Raw genomic sequence first — 19503 nt, forward strand, 5'->3', positions numbered from 1 at the left:
CAGAGCAGAGGCCTCTGTGCACAACGCAAGTACTTCAATCTACCCATGAAATCACAGATGTGCAAATACAGCGTTATACTCTCTTCATGAATTGCAGGGGGCAGTAGCTAATGTTGGTAAGTATTGAAAAAATGAGTACAGTGCTTGAAAAGCAGACTAACCAATAAAAAAAGCCCAAATCTGTAAAAACAGTACCCTTTAAATATGTAAAAGATTTTATGAACAGTTTGTTGTAAAAAATAATGACCCAGGAAGTACTTTGTGGTAAGAATATTTTATATATATATTTTTACACTTTTAACACTTACAAAAACATTCAAACACAAAAAAAAAATTAAATAACTTTGGAAGCAGAACAAGTCTTTCTGCCTACATACATACAACAATTCCGAGCTGTTGGCACACAAAGTAATCCACATTCATAAAACCCTTACTACTATATCAAACATAAGTTAAGTAAATCATAGGCACTAGTTTATCAAATCCATATTTCCACACTTCTGCAGTAATCTCTAAACACAGAGCCCCATGATTTCCTGATATCAATAAACTGGTAATGCACAAAGGCTTTCTAGTGAACAGATAGTCTGTGTTTTCAGGAAGTCGTTAGCTGTATTCCAGGGGGAGTAGAACGGCAGAGAAAAGAATGCTTATAGAACTGAAGCTGAACTTACCCAAGTGATGAATTACTTAACTTAAGGAAACGTATTACAACAGTTTGATGCAGCCATGGTAAAACCCCAATATTCATCTGAACTGAATCTCAAAATTTAAAAGTCTATTAAGCGTTTAATAAAATCCACCAATTAAAATTATTTTTTTTGTCAGTGAAGACTGCAGCATTGCTTTATGAAAAGCTGAAATGTTAGAATTCAGACTTTTATGGGAATAGGCGCATTTGATCCCTTCTGCTTACTAGTTACATGATACTGACTAACGTCCATTACCTGCGCCGCCAAGTGACACGAGGCTAGATAAGTGCCTAGGAGTGGTCTACTGGTGCAAGGTAGTTTCTTTACTTCTGCTGAGATCTTACTGAATTACAGTATATTTGATACCCCGACTTCAAAGTCTCAGCACAGATTTTGGTCTGGAGTGTGAAGTCGCTCATCAATCCAAAACTTGCCTACAGCTGCTGGAGTAATTAGAGCTGCAAATCAGTCTTCACTCCTTCCTATTTGGCTTCTTCCAACTCAAGTAGTATTGCATGGCTTTTCATCCAGGAATATGCTAACGCTAGCCTAAAATTCAAGTGCCAGAATTTCAGGGTTAGTTATCCTCTTAGTGGTGGGAGTCAAAATACACAAATACACCTGCAGTTCCAACCTCAGATACTAACGGGGCTGAAGGCTACCTACCGTCCAATCCAACTTTTAGTGTTCGTCAGTCATTGCACAAAGGATACCATTCACATTCCGTTACTTCATCAACTGTACATCCAAAATACTGAAAAAGCTTCAAACAAAATCCCTTCCATTTAACTAGTCCCACCCAATACAACTTTTGTTACAAATGTTTGCATGATGTCTTCCGGAAAACAATGGTTCAAATGGTAATTATATGAATGAGTTGCTTTGAGCAAAACGTGAATGTTAGAATAAGTCAGAGCCACCGGAGGAATTTAATAGCTTGTAAACAGACATAGCAGGTTTCATACTCTGTTACCAGTAATGTAAGATACACATATGTAAGGCAAAGTACATATTTAAACACACTTACATGGGCAATATCTTCTGTAAAAATATTTACAATTTAAAATAAACCAATTTAAGAAATGGATGAAAGTAAAAAAATAGGATACAGAAAACTCCCTCATACCATGGAACATCACCTAAATGAATATCATTTGGCATCAAGAGTCAACTCATTACCTTAAAATTTGTATGTTACAAGTGCATAGTTGTGTTTCCTTCTCCATAACTACCAGCATTTACAGTTGTGTTCCAGGCTGCAAGCATAGTGGTATGGTATTAGAACAAATTAACATTACTACTTCCTCTTTCCTTTTCAAGGAAACCTGCTATAAAAAAAAGTTTTCCCCAAATAGCGTGCCATGTGTTAAAAATGTGGCTACAATAGCAAAGGCCATCTTTCCTGAGCCAGAAACGTTAAGGTTAGAAAGATTGTACAACTGATACGAAGCCCTTTTGGCAATCAAACATATAAGAGCATGTAAAGCTGATAAACCAACATCGGAAAGATGCAATCTATACTATTGCGTTTGTGTACGTCTGCTACATTCAAACCTTCAATGTTAATAAAAGCCATGGCTACTATTTACTGTTCTACCTAAGCCTCCAGAGTAACTTCTGATTCTTTCTGAAGGATGTACGTACCACTTTCCCCAACGAGAATCTCAAACAATTGTGAAGAGCAATGTTTTGTTAGCACTGTAGCAGTCTGCAATCAGAATACCCACTCTGATTAATGTGGTCTTGTTTTAATAGTACATATTTACCAATCATTTTGCTGATTTAAAACAGTCGAAAATGAAGTTTTGGACAATCTAAGTTGACTGTTATACTTGCTGTTTTTCAAGATGGGCATTTCTTTGGCATTCGTTAGGTTTTTGCCCAGACATTGGCCACTGTCGTAAATGCTCAAATTGATATATTTTTAGCAAGCAAGCAAAAAAAAACAAAAACAAAAACCAACAACAGAACTGAGAGCAATTTAATGTGAAAGTGATTGTATGATCACCAAACATCTGATGTTAGATGTCATTAAAGTGCTGCTTTATAATCTCTGCCAGTTTGTGCTAATTAGAGACAGAGAGGTCTGGAATTTTTACAAATCCCAAAAGTCACATCTGAACAGTCTGTATAATCGAGCTGTCTGTTAGTCTGGTGAGGAAGCATCCATGAGCACTGGAACTTTGCATTACACTTTGCAGTTCAATAGCAGCCATCTTTCCAACTTTCGTCTTTCATGTTACCATAGGTTTTAGGAGTGGGTAATGATCTAAAATAAAACGAGATATCTTTTAGTTTCATACATAACTGCTGAAGTCTCCATCTATAATACATAATATCTTAAACATTTTGTAAATAAAATATACACTTTGTTCATTTGCTTCTCTGCAATAGTTTACTTAACATAAACCCCAAAGCATTTTCAGTTTATGTATTATGTCTTGACAATTACCACATCAGATAAACACATGCATAACAAGACAGAAAACTTTACTGATTGATTTCCTGCCATTTAAAAATAGACATTTTTTTCCATGATGTATAAACAGGGAAATCCTCTTTCAGAATATCATAGTATTACATTTTGCTTACATCAAAATTTTGAAGTTCATAGATACTTCATTACTGCATCGTGTATAGATACGGTATGCTGTATACCTAAACTTTCCAAAACAATAGCTGTGTAATAAGTGAAACACTTCTCAGACCAGTTGCGATTTGGACAACCACGCTTTGCACGTTACGAATTTCCTGTCAAAAAACAACTGCTGTTTATTACATGAAGTTTCACACTGCTGACAAGAGTGCAAAACAGTCAATATTGTGAGAGTCACTTGTTCCCCTGCCCAGCACTTACTGCAGAACAAAATTCCCCCACTTTGCCATTTATGGATGTCTCATCTTTTCTATAATACTGGAGACCAAGTGTTTATCCTTTCTGTTTAAGGGGATTCTCAACATTCCTCATGGATGACTGCTTCCTTACATCGGATGGCTTCCACTTGACACCTTCAGTGACAATGCACACTAGCGTGGCATTAAGAGCCATTCTAAGTGCACCACTACCTTTTATTCTCCTGAAGACAAACTGTCCGTGTAGACTTTCCAGCTAATAAGTAGTTCCTCCTGTGGTTGCTTTCCAAAACTCTGCCATTAAGCAACTTCTACTGCAGGGTGCTAGCACAGAGGTTATGTTTGAGGTGGAAACTCTCTTTTGTCCTGTGGCTTAACTGCACTGATATTTACGGTAAGTTTAGAATATACTATGAACGCCCCCTCTGTCCTTAACATGTCTTCCTTCCCAAAGTTTCTAGCTGCCCAAGGAGAGAAACTGTTCTACTGTGGTGTCATTGCTTGACAAATGGACTACAAGAACTTCAACAATTCTGACTTCAGGATGTGCCACTCAGTGGTACAAATGGATTTTCACTTGCCAGCTACATTTTGCTAATTTTTTTACCGCAAGAACAATTGCTTATTGCCTTCTCAGCCCAGACTACTACACTTATTTACTTAGTTTGGTATCTTTTGTTATTCATTTCAGCTTCACTCCTTCATCTTTACATTCTAATTCAAGAGTCTTTTTCTCTCAGTTTTGCTTCAGCTCTATTTTGGAAACACATGCAAATGGTCCACATGGAGGTCTCCATTTCCATCATTTCTAAAGGCCTTGAGACCCAAGTAAGAACCGCAGGAAGGACCAGCAGCCATACACAGTGTACAAAGTACAATATGAAAACTTCACATCAAGACTGCCTTTCACATACTCACCTGCGAACAGGCTGTGCAAGTTTGCTACGAGGCACTGGGATGCCCCCCGTAGAAGGGGCACTGGGTCTGGGTAAACCACTCCTCATCCCTGCTGTCCCTGCCGGTCTGGTAAGAGTAGTGCTGTTAATACTGCTGGCAGGGCTTGGCAAGCCTGAACTCTGAGCCCCAAGAGGCCCTGGTGAAGAACTGCTGTGCGTCAGCTGTGTGGCTTCTGGAGAAGCAACAGAACTGGGTCCATGGTTACTAAATGCTTTCACTGGTTGTCGGAGAGCTAGGGGAGATGGTGCTGCAGGGGAGCGGAATTTACTTGAAGAAGGTACTGGAAAATAAAATACAGAAGTTACTTTCAAGCTTAACTTACCGTATAGCTGAAATTAAAAACAGGAAATGATTTTATGTGAAAATTCAAACAACATGGAATGTGTAATGGAGTACAGCCAATCAAGCAGCAATGAGAAACAGGAATTCAGATGTCCTCTTTGTCATGTGTTTTTGATATTATAATTCTAACGCTCCATTTACCTCCTATGAATATTTATCTGGATTTGTAAGTAATGCTAAGGCTCTAACCATTATAACCATCGAGTCAAAAGAAACAGAGGTGAACTTATTTGTTAACAAGAAATTTAGCTGCTTCAGAAACGTGTACTTAATTTCCTTCCCTAAAACAACACATTCAAGAATACAGGATTCTAATGTGACATTTTTATGTATATTTCTGCTTCATCAATTGCAACGATGAAGCTCAGAGAGTAGGGCATCTTAAAGTTTCTTTTATGCTCTTCTTCTTGACCAGGTCCACTGCATTGGGATTCACCTCATGATATGGTCAAGTTCAAGATTTACTGTCCAAAGGTGGAAAAAAAAGGTCAGCCAACTCCCCAAATCAAAGAGACTAAGATGCAGCTACGAAACTTGTATCAGACAACTGTGACAACTTAGAGCCTTCCTCTTCTTATAAACATTATCTGAATTATCAGTATAACTAATAGCTGAATTCAAATACTTTGTGTCTGAGTTAGTATGTAAAACGCACGTCTTTACCAAGTCTTTCCTTGGAAAGGTTAATAAGCCAGTAAAAACCCATTTATAGGGTTAGACCTACTAGACAGCATACTGTCTGTGCAAGCCCTTCATCCAAGGTGCACACACAAACGTATGCCACTGACATTTTATTTTTGTACAACATATCTATTTCACTCCATCAATAGCAAGAGTTCTTATTTATTATATACACAGGAATTACTTATGAATTTTAATAGACAGCTGGCAATGAATGACAATTGATCTTCACAGCAAAATACTGACTAAGAGAATATTCAAGTCCTTTGGTAGCGCCAAATCTTCAGCACAGTTCTTTATGAGTATCCAAAATATTTTCAAAATATGCAAAAATTATCAATAAACAGAATACTTGAATCTACTATAATACTAATGCATCTTCTTAATGGATTTTCACCAGCTTTTCAAGCTGATTAGGGTTTTGGTGGGATTCAGTAAGAGTTGGACAATCAAATCAATCAGGAAAAGAAAACAAAACCACATCTACATTAAGTGACCTCGCATGTACTGTTTTTTCTTCTATGAAATAAACTTCTTTACACAGAGACAAAGCTGATTTCCTCTTTGACAGATGTTGTACATAAAGAAGATGGTCCTTCATGTAGCATTTACCATCATTTTACAAGACAGATCTAAGAACAAGAGGAGTAAGAGAAAAAGAGACTAGTGACTAGTGTCAAGAACACAAATCCTAAATGGGGTACCGAGGAAGCAGTATTTTCAGGTTGTATTTTGACGCTATCCCTGTTAGGGGATGTCCGGGAAGATTAGTATGTGCGTCATTATAGATGTGAATTGGATTCGATTCCTTACTGGATTATCCAAGAGGGCCTTTCCACTGACAGCAAAATCAAACACAGCATGGAGCCGCACATGGGAAAAGCTGACAAAAACGGTGCTAGAGATGTCAACAGTACATGACAATTGGTAAGTAGCAAGGAGAATAAATAAAAACCCTTAAAACAAAAACCTTGGTGTAAAGCCAGATGATGGATTACGGAAAGCGCTAACATCAGAATGACCGGACAAGAATGGTGGGAAAGTACTCCAAGGACTAGGACAGATGACATATTAGAAATTTTGTTGTAAATGTGAAATTGCCTGTAACACTGGTGTGTGTAATCAAATCTGCAATTTCCAAGTGATTCAACAGTCTAAACATAGGGAGCTTTTACCACTGATTTTCTCCTCACCATACTTGCTGGAATACAAATACAGCACCATGCTAGCAACTGACCTGCTGAACAATGCCAGCCTGTAAAAACTGAATTCAGCTTTTGGGCCTGCTAATGAGAGTTCAGGCACTAACCTTCACCATGGGGAATAGGTTTAAGGTACGAAATACAAGTAATGAAAACCTGAAACTGAAGAAAGTTTGTCACTTTTCCAGTGAAAGCAAGTATCAGCAAATTAGTTCTCTTGTTGCCCAGTGTTGACCATATTTTACCATGCTTCCAACTTGAGCTGTCAGTTCATAAGATGCTTCCTGTCAGCACAAGCGCTGCAGGCATTGCTGAGAGCTGTATTCATCCTTTTACATAAAGGAATTAATTGTCTTCCAATGTGCAGTGATCTCCAAAGCAGTCTACATGATGCAATCATTGGCAAACCGCCTAATAATCTTGCTCTGCATGTGAAATCTTTTTTTCTTGGAGCAGTTTTGGATATTTAATAAAACATGATTTGGCCTATTTGTAAGAGAGGATTAAAAAGAGTGAGGTACTGCCTTAGTCAAATCCATTTGATGTTGTATAGCCATCTGCAGTATTGAACTGGTAGATGTTTAATAAAAACATGCAAGGGTAGTGTTTAACAACACTATACAACTCCATCCCCTTAGAAACTAAACAACTAACTAGAACCAGCTACAATAAAACCTGTGGCAATAATAAAAACTCAGCGGCACTGTGCAGTCACAACAGTTAGACTTCCCACCCTCTTGCGATTCCGTCCTTGACTGCGGGCAGGGAGCAAGTGATCCCCACCTGACAAAGTCGGATTCTGTAAGCCTACAATCATCTGGATTGCACCACAACTTGAAACCAGAATCAATTCAGGTGCAGTTGTTTAATAGTAACCATTGCTATGAAATGATTCAGACTGGTAACAAAATTATTGCTCATAGTAATCTAGTCTTTTGAAAGTTGTTTCATTTCAGAATAATGCTTCCACAATCCCAAGAATCTCCTGGTTAGATGAGAAACACGAAAATCAACGTATCAAGGACTATAAAATAGCAAATAGCTGAAAAGGCCATGTTGAGTCCTAATTTTCAGTGACTCATGACAAACTGGAACGTAACTGACAGTGGAATGGGTTCTGTTCCTCCCTCTTTAAGGTATAATAAATTCTTGAAAACAGTATAAACTCAAAGACAAGTAAATTTATGTACATTTCAACAGCTCCAGACTAGGCCATCAACATTGTAAGTGCTCAAGATAACCAGCTGACAGCAAAGGCATGGCCAACTGGAAAGACAGCGCAAAAAGATTTGCAAAGGAACAGAGATGATGGTCATATGCCAAAGCAGAACACTGAGACAAATTTTCTGCATTTGGTAAGAAATGTCACGAAAACTGTTAGAGACCTCCTATTAGCTAGGTGAATCTGTTTCAAAGTCATTATACTTTGTTATTTCAGGGGAAGACAGGGCAATAAAACTTTCTGCATGGAATGAAGTTGACTTGAAGAAGTTAGCGTTGTTAAAGCACTGAAAGGTTTTTTATTATCCACCTTCAGTATGTGCATGAAGGATTCTCACTATTTTTAAGAGATTCTAACATATATATATATAAAATGAATTGGTCCCAAATGAAATATTTTTAAAATGAAATCATCTAAGCTTGTAATAGGCAACAGGACCAACTACACTTGAAACCAAACCCATGAACTTGCTTTTATCTTGGCAGTGAAATTGAGGGATTGTCACATACGATGCTGCCAGCATTAATTACAAATCAGTTAAAACTTGTCTAACTGGATCGTGTACTCTTCTCAAAAATAAGTCAACTTCAGCCATTAGCAAACTGGGATATTATATACAATAGACTCCAATTCCTTGAGAGAAAAATACTAAATTATTATATGTTGGGGATTATCATCCAGTTTTGAGAGGAAAAGAGAAAGCACAAGCACATGTGCACAGGAGCACAAAACTCAACATTATATGCTCAAGGATGAAGTTGCTAGCATTTGTTTCCAGTGCAAAGTAAAGAAGGATATTTTCATTTGCCTGAATATTGTTTGAGAATCAAAACAGATTTTTTACAAGTTTTTTTTTACAACTTTATGTTACAACAACAACAACAAAAAAATCCGAACGTAGCCCTGTGAATATGGATTCAGAAGTCTATTTTTCTAATCCAGATTTACTGATCAATGCTAGAAGTCACCAATCCTTGGATTTTATCCCCAGAGTTTTTTCTTTCCCTACATGATCCAGGGACATATTTTTAATGTTTAGACCAAAAAGTTAGATACTTTGATACAGCAAGATCCACTAGTTAATCTTAACATGCAACAGCAACTATTAATCTAGAATGTGTGCGATTCAATGCAGGTGAACAGTTATCTGAGATCTGCTGGAGCTTGATAAGAGGCTGTAAGTTAATTACCTCCTTTTGTAGATGGAGTTTGAAGAAACTGTTTGGTTTTGAAGGCAGCACGAGGCAAATTTTTCTGCCTTTGCAGAGCTGTTGAAAGACAAGAAGTGTTATATTTGTCTAAGATAAGGAAACTAAATTTACTGGGAATTTCAAAATGGCATCCGCTTGTGAAGCATCAAGGAACAGAGTGAGTAAAACACTCAAAAAGCTGTTATGACACTGGAAGTGATGCTTTGTTTTTAAATGGTGCTTGCTCTTAATGGCAAAGAGTTACAGAGGAGCGTGTCAGAAATTTTGCAGTGCGAAATGCGCAGATTCTGTAAGAGTAAAGCTTCTTGCAGGGCAAAAAGCCCAGAAAGGCCAAAAAAAATTTAAAAAAAATAAAAAAATTACACCAAAGGGAGGACAAGCCACCTAGCAAACATGCTACAGCAATATGAGTGCAAGATTAGATTAAAAAAGATGAAAATTAAAGTGTCATACTTGATCTAGCAAGATTAAACTTTTCATTTTAAAGTAGTTTTCCAAAAACATCTCACACTATACAAAAAAACCACATCTTATTATGAACATGATCATATCAGAAAGCTATAGCAAACATAAGCCATTAGGAGAGATGTCTGCCATTTTTTTTATCTAATGCTACACAAGAGAACTCAAACTTAAAGACATAAAACTGAGAATCAGCAGCTGCCAACATGTGGACAGTGTGCCAAAATGTTTTAATTGCTGCTATGTCCTGTCTTTTTTCTAGTAACGCTCAAGGTCCAATACTGCCTTGAAACATCCTCACTACCTACCAGTTACCAAGAGAGAAGCCAATGTTCCACGAGCCGCAGAATCTTGGCAAAGAGAGAACTATCTATTGCCAGAAGGAACGCATCGATTCAGCATATTTTCACTGCAGCACATTTAAGGAGGGAAGAAGGAAAGCAGTCAATGAAATAAAGCTGTGCCTACACAAAGGCTTGTTAAAATCATAATGTATGAAAAAATCACCTCTGCTCACCTCAGTGTACAGTGGTTTTTTTTTGTTGTTTTGTTTTTAACTGATTACACTAATAAGGCTTATTTCCACAGTGGGAGGGAAGAAAGATGGGGGAACAGCTGTGCACGAAGAGCCTAACCCTGAGCAAGGAAGCTCAGTATTCCCATCACCAACTGGTGAATGCTATAAAGAAGGCAGGAGAAGGAACAAACAGAATCCTAATAATATTAATTAATCCTTCTTTTCTAAACTTGATAGTATATAATTGCCACCACCTTTCCCATCCTTCAGTCAGTATTGCAAATTTGCAGTATTTTGTGAGCTATAAAAGAATTTCATCGTGTGTTTTACTTTCATTCTGAAAATCTAAGTGGTCTATTCATGTTGATCTTAATAACTAACTAAAACCTGTCGTTTTCAACAAACAGCAAAAAGGAATAAACGTGTCTATAAACATGATAAAATGCTGCCTGTGGCTATTAAGAAAAAAAAATCATTCCACTAACTAGAATCTAAATGCAACAAAGCAAGAAGCAGTATCCAGTTCTCATTCAACTTCTGGCACATGGTCTTGTCATAAACTTTTTTTTTTAAGGCTTACCCATAAGCAGCCAATTAAAGGCAGTAAGATGTTTAAAAATGACACTTCCTAGACTTGTTTTCTTAAAGGAATTTAGTGAAGCTTACCACTGGCCAGAGTTTTTCTGTGCACAAGTACTCCATAACACCATTTTTTACTGAAAAATTTTTTTTGTTCACCACACAAAATCAAGAACAGCTTCTTCCTTCAATATTTATGATCTTGAATTTAGTTTCTCCTTAAGTCATTCAACTGGATTTAAATATGCTACAGTATATGGCACTAAGTTCCTTCCCCCATCATTATTTACACTCCTTGCAAGTCAGAGATGCGGGATGATATGGAAAGAATTTAAAATATATATATAAAATTCCTTCCTTCTGAATGGAGACGCCAAGAAAGCCCTCAACAGCTAAGCAATTATGAGCACTACACCACCAAAAAGAACTTCAGGCAGGGCAATTTGAGTAAGGCTGCGGAAACATGCAGTTTGAGGTAAGCATGGAGTGCATGTTCATCCACACTATTTGCTGCTCTTGAACTGCTCTGTATGCTATTATATTACCTGTCATGAACGGTGCAAGCTGAATATACGTAGTTATGCTTTTTTCTGATTAACTGAACCAGAATACTTGGTTTCCTTAGAACAATCACTTTCTTCTTTTATTCTGAATATGCCAAGCAGCTGGACCTTGGCAAGCAGATTACAGTGACTTTACCAATAATTTGTACAATCTACAGCTTAGCTCTTTGAAAAAGCATTATATTTAATTCTGCTTTAGGATTTCACATCCCTGTGTTAATAAATGCTAGTTAAATACAGAAGTATCGTGCACACACCATCCACAACAAAGCACGTAGCTCCTATGTGGAAGCCACCTTTGAAGTTCGATAGCTTTGCACAATCTATGTGGTGTAGTACCTGAACGTAGAGACTTCTCCAATCTGTAACACATTAAAGTCTAAAAGATACCTGTTCCTTGGAGAATGTAAGTATTACCATACCTTCCAGTGTTTTAAGGTGAAAAATATTTATCAGCTTTCATATTCAGAAATCCTTTCTGCATAACAGCACGGTGAACCAGATGTAAAGGAAGATTCTAATAGTTATAAACTAATATGGAATTCACTCAGTCAATCCCTTTTCAAAGAAAATTTGGATTTTTCACTAAATTACAGCTAAAACTTGTAATACCAAATGTCTTCACCTTTTACAATTGTATGTACTATAAGTATCTTTCCTCTACTCTTTAATCAGCCATGTACAATTTGCCTATGTAACCGTAACAGGAATTGTCTGTACAGAAACTTACTGGATTCCTAACTCATTTTTGAATGCCAGCAACCATAGCAAGTTCAGTATTGCAGCCACAGCAAATGTGCAAGTAAATTATGAACAGCAGATCTTTGACAAAGAGAAAAGTAGTGACCTCAGGTGGCAAGCCAGCATCCTTGCAAAGGTAAGCTCATGCAAAACTAGCAGGTATGAAGAAGCTTTGAATCCCAAGACCCGGAAGTCATTGCCAAGGGAAAACAAAAATTTGCTGCAATTTAACAGTGCTTTGTGCAAGGTGACAAAATATAAAACCAATAAAACAAAAAGTATACAGGAAAAAAGACACAATTCTGTATTTTTTTAATACAATGTACAGTTTTGAGGAATTTTTTTTAATCCAGGCTAAGCAAAGATACTTACTCATTGACTTCATACACAAACCGTTTTACGATTGTCAATAGCAAGACTCTGACAAACATCTGTAAGAGCAGGGAAACTGTAAAAGCTAGAAATCTGCGCTTTGTTAATTATACTTAACTTACACTGAAATGTAAGTTGGCCTAGAGTGGTTCATATCTGGGGAAAGATTCCCATAAAAAGCAAACAAATTTACCTAATAGTCTCCATGATTCTCAATCCATCTAGCAGTTGGAAAAAAAATTATAATATGTATAAACATAAGTCATACTCCTGCAATGCAGTAACTCAATTAATACTGAATATCGAGACTTTTGCTGTCTGATCTTTCCATAAAGTTTCACTGTGAATATACTTTTAATTTCGGAAATAGCTTTCTGACCAGCTAAGCTGCCCTCTTTGCTTTCCCCTTTCAAGTTCGCTCAGTTTTAAAACACCAAATACAACCTGTGCAGATTTGCCTACAGTATCACACACTTGGGACACACAACCCTTACATCCAGTCAGAGTCACTACGAAGATAGAAATTTTGTAGTCTTTGGCAAGATCTGTATTCCTTATTCTGTACTTAACTGTATTTGGTTGTATTTGCCCACTGTTTTGAAAGGACTAGTTAAAAAGGCCAATTGGTACACCAGTATGCACTTACTGTTCAACGGGTAAAAATAAAATTAGTTTCATTCACAGATATTATCTTACATTACTTTCCAAATATTTAGATTACTGATGAACTTCTGTAGTTCAAAGCTCTACAAATAATGATATTCATAACCTGTTCTTCCTTTGAAAATGTCACACAGTCTTATTCATTTTGAAACTTGTTTTAAAATAAAATGGTCAGGAAACATTTAAACAACAGGAACTGTCAATATTGACATATAAAGAAGCACTGAATATTTAAGTTTCATTTGCTTTGGCTTCTTTAAGGTCATCGTTGTTAGGAGACTTGAGAGATTAGCAGCATTCTCATATCAGCAGTTCACTTTTAGACAAACTAGCAGGCACTAACCCAGCACTGGGCTAATTTGTTTCACAGGATGCAGGTTCACCCAAACCTTTACCGAGAAACACTGCCACTTGAAAAAAATAAAATCTGCATCTGAACACAGAATTGTCAGGTGACAGAACAGAAGAAGAAAAACTGCAAATGAGAGTTAAAATTGCACGAATGATTTCAGATCAGGTTTCACTAGTTAAAAATAGCAAAACCCAACTGAGATAAGTATTTTGGTAGCCTGATACATTTTTGTGGTCTGAAAATAAAACTCAACAGTATAAGGCATTATACCTTCTGTTAATCTCAGAAAATAAATGGTTTCTGAAATGTCTAACACTACTATGTTTACACTCTTTATAGTGCTTTTGTATATGCTTTTAGGACAGTACAAATGATACTTTAATTAGAGACCAAACATCCCTTGAATATATTCAATACCTGATTTCTTTTACCAAAAAAAGAAATTTCCAGACAAATGTGATTAAAATCAAAATTAGCATTGCCAGTGTGGCAAGCAGTGCTTCTCTGTGCCATGACACTGGAAAACATCTCAGTACCACCACTCGATTCTAACATATATGCTGAAATGCCACAAAAGTACTTACTGGCTGAGGCTTGAGGTTGAATGCGAGGTATTCCTCCATTTGGCACTTGGAAGTTTGAGTCACTTCTGCTGTTTTTCACAGACTCAGCTTGGATATTAGATGTCCTGGACAGGTTTGGAAGACTACGCCTTAGTTTTTCTGTATGAAACAACACAACGATATCACTATATGTAGTCAAATGCTGGACAAAGTCCAAGCTCTTAACCAATAGCTGAAACCAAAAATCTAAGTGACACGAACAGTTACGTACATAAACTACACAGCAATTTAAATGCATATTTTGTTACATTATAGTTCTTTAGATGCATCATATACAAAACATTTATATAAAAAAGGAAGAATGAACAGTTCTCACTTGTGGTGAAAAAAGTCAGTCATGGCATGTTCTGAAATTGAAGCATGTCTACATTATAATTCCCTGGGTTTTGTTCTACTATTACAGCAATTCAACAGAGAAACCTAACTTGCAGTTTGGCATAGTTCCCAAAGTCTTCATCAATAAAGTTATAATATACAATGCTTGCCTGAAGATTAAAAACATACTGTAATTTTTCAGTCAACATTTGGGACTACCCAGCCTCACAATAGCATATTATACAACAAATAACCGACACGCACTTGGAAAGAAACTGTCAACACACAACATTCAAAATTAAAGAAACGTTACGCTTCTTCTTTCACATCTCATTTGACTATCTGTTCAGCTAGTACTGATTATTTAAGGATCTTCTACAATTGGTACCATTTGTCACAAAATACACAAAGATGCCATTAAATTTCTCCCAAGTCTAATGACATTCTGCGTACGTCCAACCCATGCAGAGCTGGGTTGATGACACACTTCAGGACAGAGGAGTGCAGATGACAAGGCATGATGGATGGCCAACCTGATGATGAAGGGGGATGCGGGGAAGAAGTACTCTAACCATGCACAAGCACTGAAGATGAAAACACAAGTAAGCATCTTCATAGGCTGAGTATTCTTACAAGCGTACTTTCTTCACTTAGAAGTTTGCACTGGTTTGCACTGCAGTTGGTGCATCTTGAACATCTAGATCTCCCTCTAACCAGTCTACAGCAGGAAAAAAAATCTCAACTTTTTTTTAGGTTGCTGGTGTATCAACTCTGAATATCCAAGCAACATCCAACAGCACAAAAACATTCCACGAGGGTTCCTTGGAAGTGTTTCAGAAACACATGATCACGCTCTATTTTCATCCCTCTGATAGTGGGACGCCAGTTTTTGGTACCTTGCCTCTAATGGAATATTTTTGTTGTAGCTCATCTAGCATGCATTTAGACTTTCATGAGGCCCTAGAAAAGAACAGGGAAGGAATTCTCAACTAAGCTACAACACAGTTTACTAACTTTTGTGTTGATTGATTTCCTTTATACCTAAAATTTTCTCAAACTACTATTACTAGATGAGATTTCTGTTAGTCCTTCCAAAGATATTCTTAAACAGCTAATTAAATCTGCGGGATCATCTTCCCCAAAAGCTCTAGCCTAGCACACTTAATTTCCTAATTAAAAATTTAAAATTTCTTGTCAGTGGAATTCTGTAAGTGGCATAGATCTCTGCTGTATCAGTGGAGAAAAAATAGAAAATAAACTGTTTAAAAATACATTTCTACATCATCTCTATGTCAGACACTCTATATCCAGCTTACCTTAAAGAGGAATAAATAAGGTGTATTCTTAATACCTCAATTAATATTATTTCTGAAGATTTTATTTGCCAGATAATCACATCTCTTAAAATAGGAAAACGATTAGATAGATTAAGGTTAGATATAGTCTAATTGTGTCACGTTTCCTGCAAGTTTTATTTTTATTATGTGGCAGTTTGCACAGCTTTGAAATATTTAAAATATCTAACAAAGACAGTACTACTATTTTTAAGACCATGTTCATGCTCAAAATGCTCACAGTCCTACACTGTCAGAAGAAAGCATTCAGCTATATCACAGGCTAAAGGCATGTGCAAATTGCAACATTACCCTTATCTTTGCAGTTATTCTCTCTGTGTTTTATTCCGTCATCTGCAAGGCCTAACCCTCCTGGTGAATGATCATTTCCCTTGTGTTCTGCTTTATTTTAGTGCACTTTCCTGCCACAGATAGAATTCAGTCACCACAAAGCTTGATTACACTCAGTGACTGGATAACATCTAAAATAAATAGAAGCCTATCAACTCATCTGACTATTAAGAGTTACCCAGCAAAAATTTAAGCTTTGCTTGCTATGCTTTTTCTTAAACAACTCTGAGATTAAACCAGGGTATTATGCAGGCATATAGTCTTAACTCTTTACACTGACCAAAATCCTTTACAGGAACTACACAAGTACTTTAACTAATTGTGTAATGAATTTGTGACACAACTTATTACCTTCACTTTTGACATTACTAGTCTGCAAATCTGTAGGATGGCCTTGAAGTGAAAGACGAGGTTGCTGTAAACGGCTAATCATAGGCTGGGGTGACACTCTACTGTACTCTATACTTCGAGCAGGCGATCGGGAACGAGGTGAATTCCTTGGAGATTGTTTTGGTGACGGCCAGGGAGAGCTACGAGGTGATGGTGAGAACCTGTTAACAGCAGGGTGCACTGCGTGATGCATGCCATCTTCCTCATCTTCTAAACTCTGTGCATCAAGCTCCTGATCACTGAGTGTGCCTCGCCTCGTAGAATTGCAAGAAGAACCAGAACTACGCCGAGAAGCAGTTGCTGCATACTCTTGCCGGAGGCCTGGCAACAATGAGAACATTGTTTACTTTTTGTCTGCCCACAAATGGTTCAGACTAGAGACAGCACATACAGATACCTGCCCAGAGCTCAAACTTACATTCAGCTCATCTTCCCTCTTTTTATTTGAGACACAAAATTGATTCCAGATTAGCATCGAATAAAGTTATCTAATAGCCTATAATCTCTTGAAATAAGTAGGTGAGCTCATCCCCTTTCCTACTACAGCAACCATCAGTATAGTTTACTGTCTACTTGTTCATCTCCTCTCCCAGGCTGGAAACTCACAACGCAGGACACATCTTAATTTTGGTATCAGGTAACATCCTAGAACTGCAATGACAGGCTTCTTGCAATGCATTAGGAAATGTAACAAAGCAGCTACATGACAAGCTCCCCCTCGAGAAAACAGAGTTCAGTTAACCAGTGGCCTCCAAAGTTGTGTGCACAAAACTCAGGGGTACAGAAGACAATCCACTGTAGTAAAGGAAAAAAATCATTTTTTGTAACATTAATAAATAAAATAATATTTTAATTAGTGTTTGCATCATCTTTATCTCATCCTTTTTAATGTATATTTTTGTCTACATTTTGTAATGTACATAATATACTACTATACATGTATATAATTTATAAATTAATACATATACATGGGGAGTGCTCAAGAATTTTACTGATAGGGGTGTGCAATAAAAATGTTCGGAGACCACTGAGTTAGACAACCAAAATTACTATCACTTTCTACAGTCTCAGAGAGACCAAGACAACAGACAAAGACTCAAGTGAATCTTAAAAAAAAAAAAAAGAATTGTGAAAAACGCCTCTGTATATGTCTAACCATATTGACATTTTGGCGATTTAAATCACAGAGTAAGGACTGATGTCAACAACATTGGATTACATCGGGAAGACTTATCTCCTGAGGAGAATGGTGACAGTAGTCTAACAACCATTCTTTTACCCTATACTATATGCTACAAATTCAATTCATACTCTCTCCAGTCTTTATTTTGTCCGCAGTTCCTAAAGAACATTTCTGCACAGAAACTTCCTTTCCTTAACCTGGAGACAGAGGTCTTTAGCCAGCCTTCTCAGGAGAACCACATTTGTACATCCCTAGTAGAGTCTTAACCTCTTTCTCATTCCTGCTAAGTAAGTCCTACTGCAGTTATTCAATTAAAAAAAATATATCAAACGCCCCACTTGGTTTTCAGGATGCAAAACACTTACTTTCTTCCTGCATTCGTGCTAAAATTTGCACATCTGTAACATCATTTAGCTTGTAATTAGATCCAATAGAGTCCTCATCCATCTCTGATGCACTTAATTCACTGTCCAAAGAGGACTGTGGACTTAGTGGAGGATTCCTATCTGCTGAGCTTTTAAGGTGACCTATAGAAAGGAAATAGAGTAACAGATTTATTTAAAAAAAAAAAGGCAAAAAAAAAGCAAGCTGCATATCCTGTTAAAAGAACCGACAACCTGAGAACAGATTATGACTAACACATTGAGGCTAACAGACCGTTTGAAATACTTGACTGCAAATCTAGGCTGAAAATATAATTTACACAGACAGAATGAGTAATTTTATATAAAATCATTGTAATGATGACAGAAGAAATTAATGACATATAATCTGGTCCATCTGTACCAAGTTTTTTAACTGCTGTGGAGTTTTTGTACAGCTTTTGCAGAAAGAGCAACTGCATACATGTTTCATTTATGCTCTAAGTCTTGTCTCTGCACACTACAGCGTAAGACGTAAGTTTGACTATTTGTATATCTTTCTTGAACAGTGAGGAATTGCTGACCCAATGAATATTGATTGTTTTGAATGCTTAAAATATAGTTTATCCAAAAATACTACTTGTTATAAGCACACACCTTTGCTAAACTGTAACATACTGGAAAAACTCTTTCCCATTTTCTGCCTTCTGATTGACAACCCATTTCCGGTTACATTCTCTCTCTGTCGTGAAGGCAAACACAGCACAAAATGCAGACCCGAGCTACAGAGATTAAAATAAAACTCGGGTAATGATGCTGCTGAGTATATTGTAGTGCAGGCTTCTCTTTATAAGTCCACAGCGAGCTACGAGTAGCGGGACTGTTAATGTAATGTTTTTTTGTTTTCCCTGCAAAGTAACGTGACTTAAAGTAAATATAAGCCAATATCCTGACTTCACTGTAGAGATATGTTCCAGGCATCAATTTTTCTACTGCAATGAAAGAGCCTATAGTGCAGAATAAAGGCAGAAAACATTGCCAGAAGCTACTGTTTATTGTGATGCCTGCGAAGCTTCAAGGAAGGTCTTTAACTGAAATATATGCTTCTTTCTTAGATTACATTGTTCACATCTCAGAGGTACTGATGGATACATTGCATACCAAATATTTCAGTGAGTAAGTAATACCACAATTGCAGAGACTACAACCACAAACATGCGACATTTAAACGTGTACTATGCAGCTTATATCTCCCTCATCTGCAGGGCCAATTCTAGAAGCTCCTCAAAAGTGTGCTGGGACTCCACAGAAGCAACAGCAAGAGTTTTGGCCTATTGCTAATATGCATCCAAACATTTAAAACATATCTCATACCAAAAGGTCCACAAAAATGCCTTTCCTAAAAGGTTTAAATACTGCATGATGCAAACTTCCTACAGAAAACTGACAGGTTTTTGGTGTCTTCCAAAAGTTCTGTGCAAATGCAATATATTTGAGCGCATATTTTTGAAAGGAAGGGACCTCCCCTCCGCACAG

General features: G+C 37.0%; 1 protein-coding gene across 2 annotated transcripts in view; it reads right to left on the reverse strand.

Annotated features, from left to right (window-relative positions):
• Positions 1–258: 258 nt before the first annotated feature.
• The window catches only part of SLAIN2 (SLAIN motif family member 2), a 36010-nt gene continuing 16765 nt past the window's right edge, over positions 259–19503 (reverse strand). Inside the window, exons 4-9 of one of the 2 annotated variants that reach the window (XM_083835670.1) lie at positions 17971–18132; positions 16384–16743; positions 13994–14131; positions 9140–9217; positions 4464–4782; positions 259–2961 (exon numbers count right to left, since the gene is read on the reverse strand). In XM_083835670.1, coding sequence (XP_083691796.1) covers positions 2895–2961; positions 4464–4782; positions 9140–9217; positions 13994–14131; positions 16384–16743; positions 17971–18132 — 1124 coding nt within the window. In that variant the 3' untranslated portion in view covers positions 259–2894. The remainder of the gene's footprint in view (positions 2962–4463; positions 4783–9139; positions 9218–13993; positions 14132–16383; positions 16744–17970; positions 18133–19503) is intronic. The other variant, XM_083835671.1, reaches the window with a different exon arrangement.

Source organism: Anser anser (genome assembly GCF_964211835.1).
Source record: "Anser anser genome assembly, chromosome: 4".
NCBI lineage: Eukaryota > Metazoa > Chordata > Aves > Anseriformes > Anatidae > Anser > Anser anser.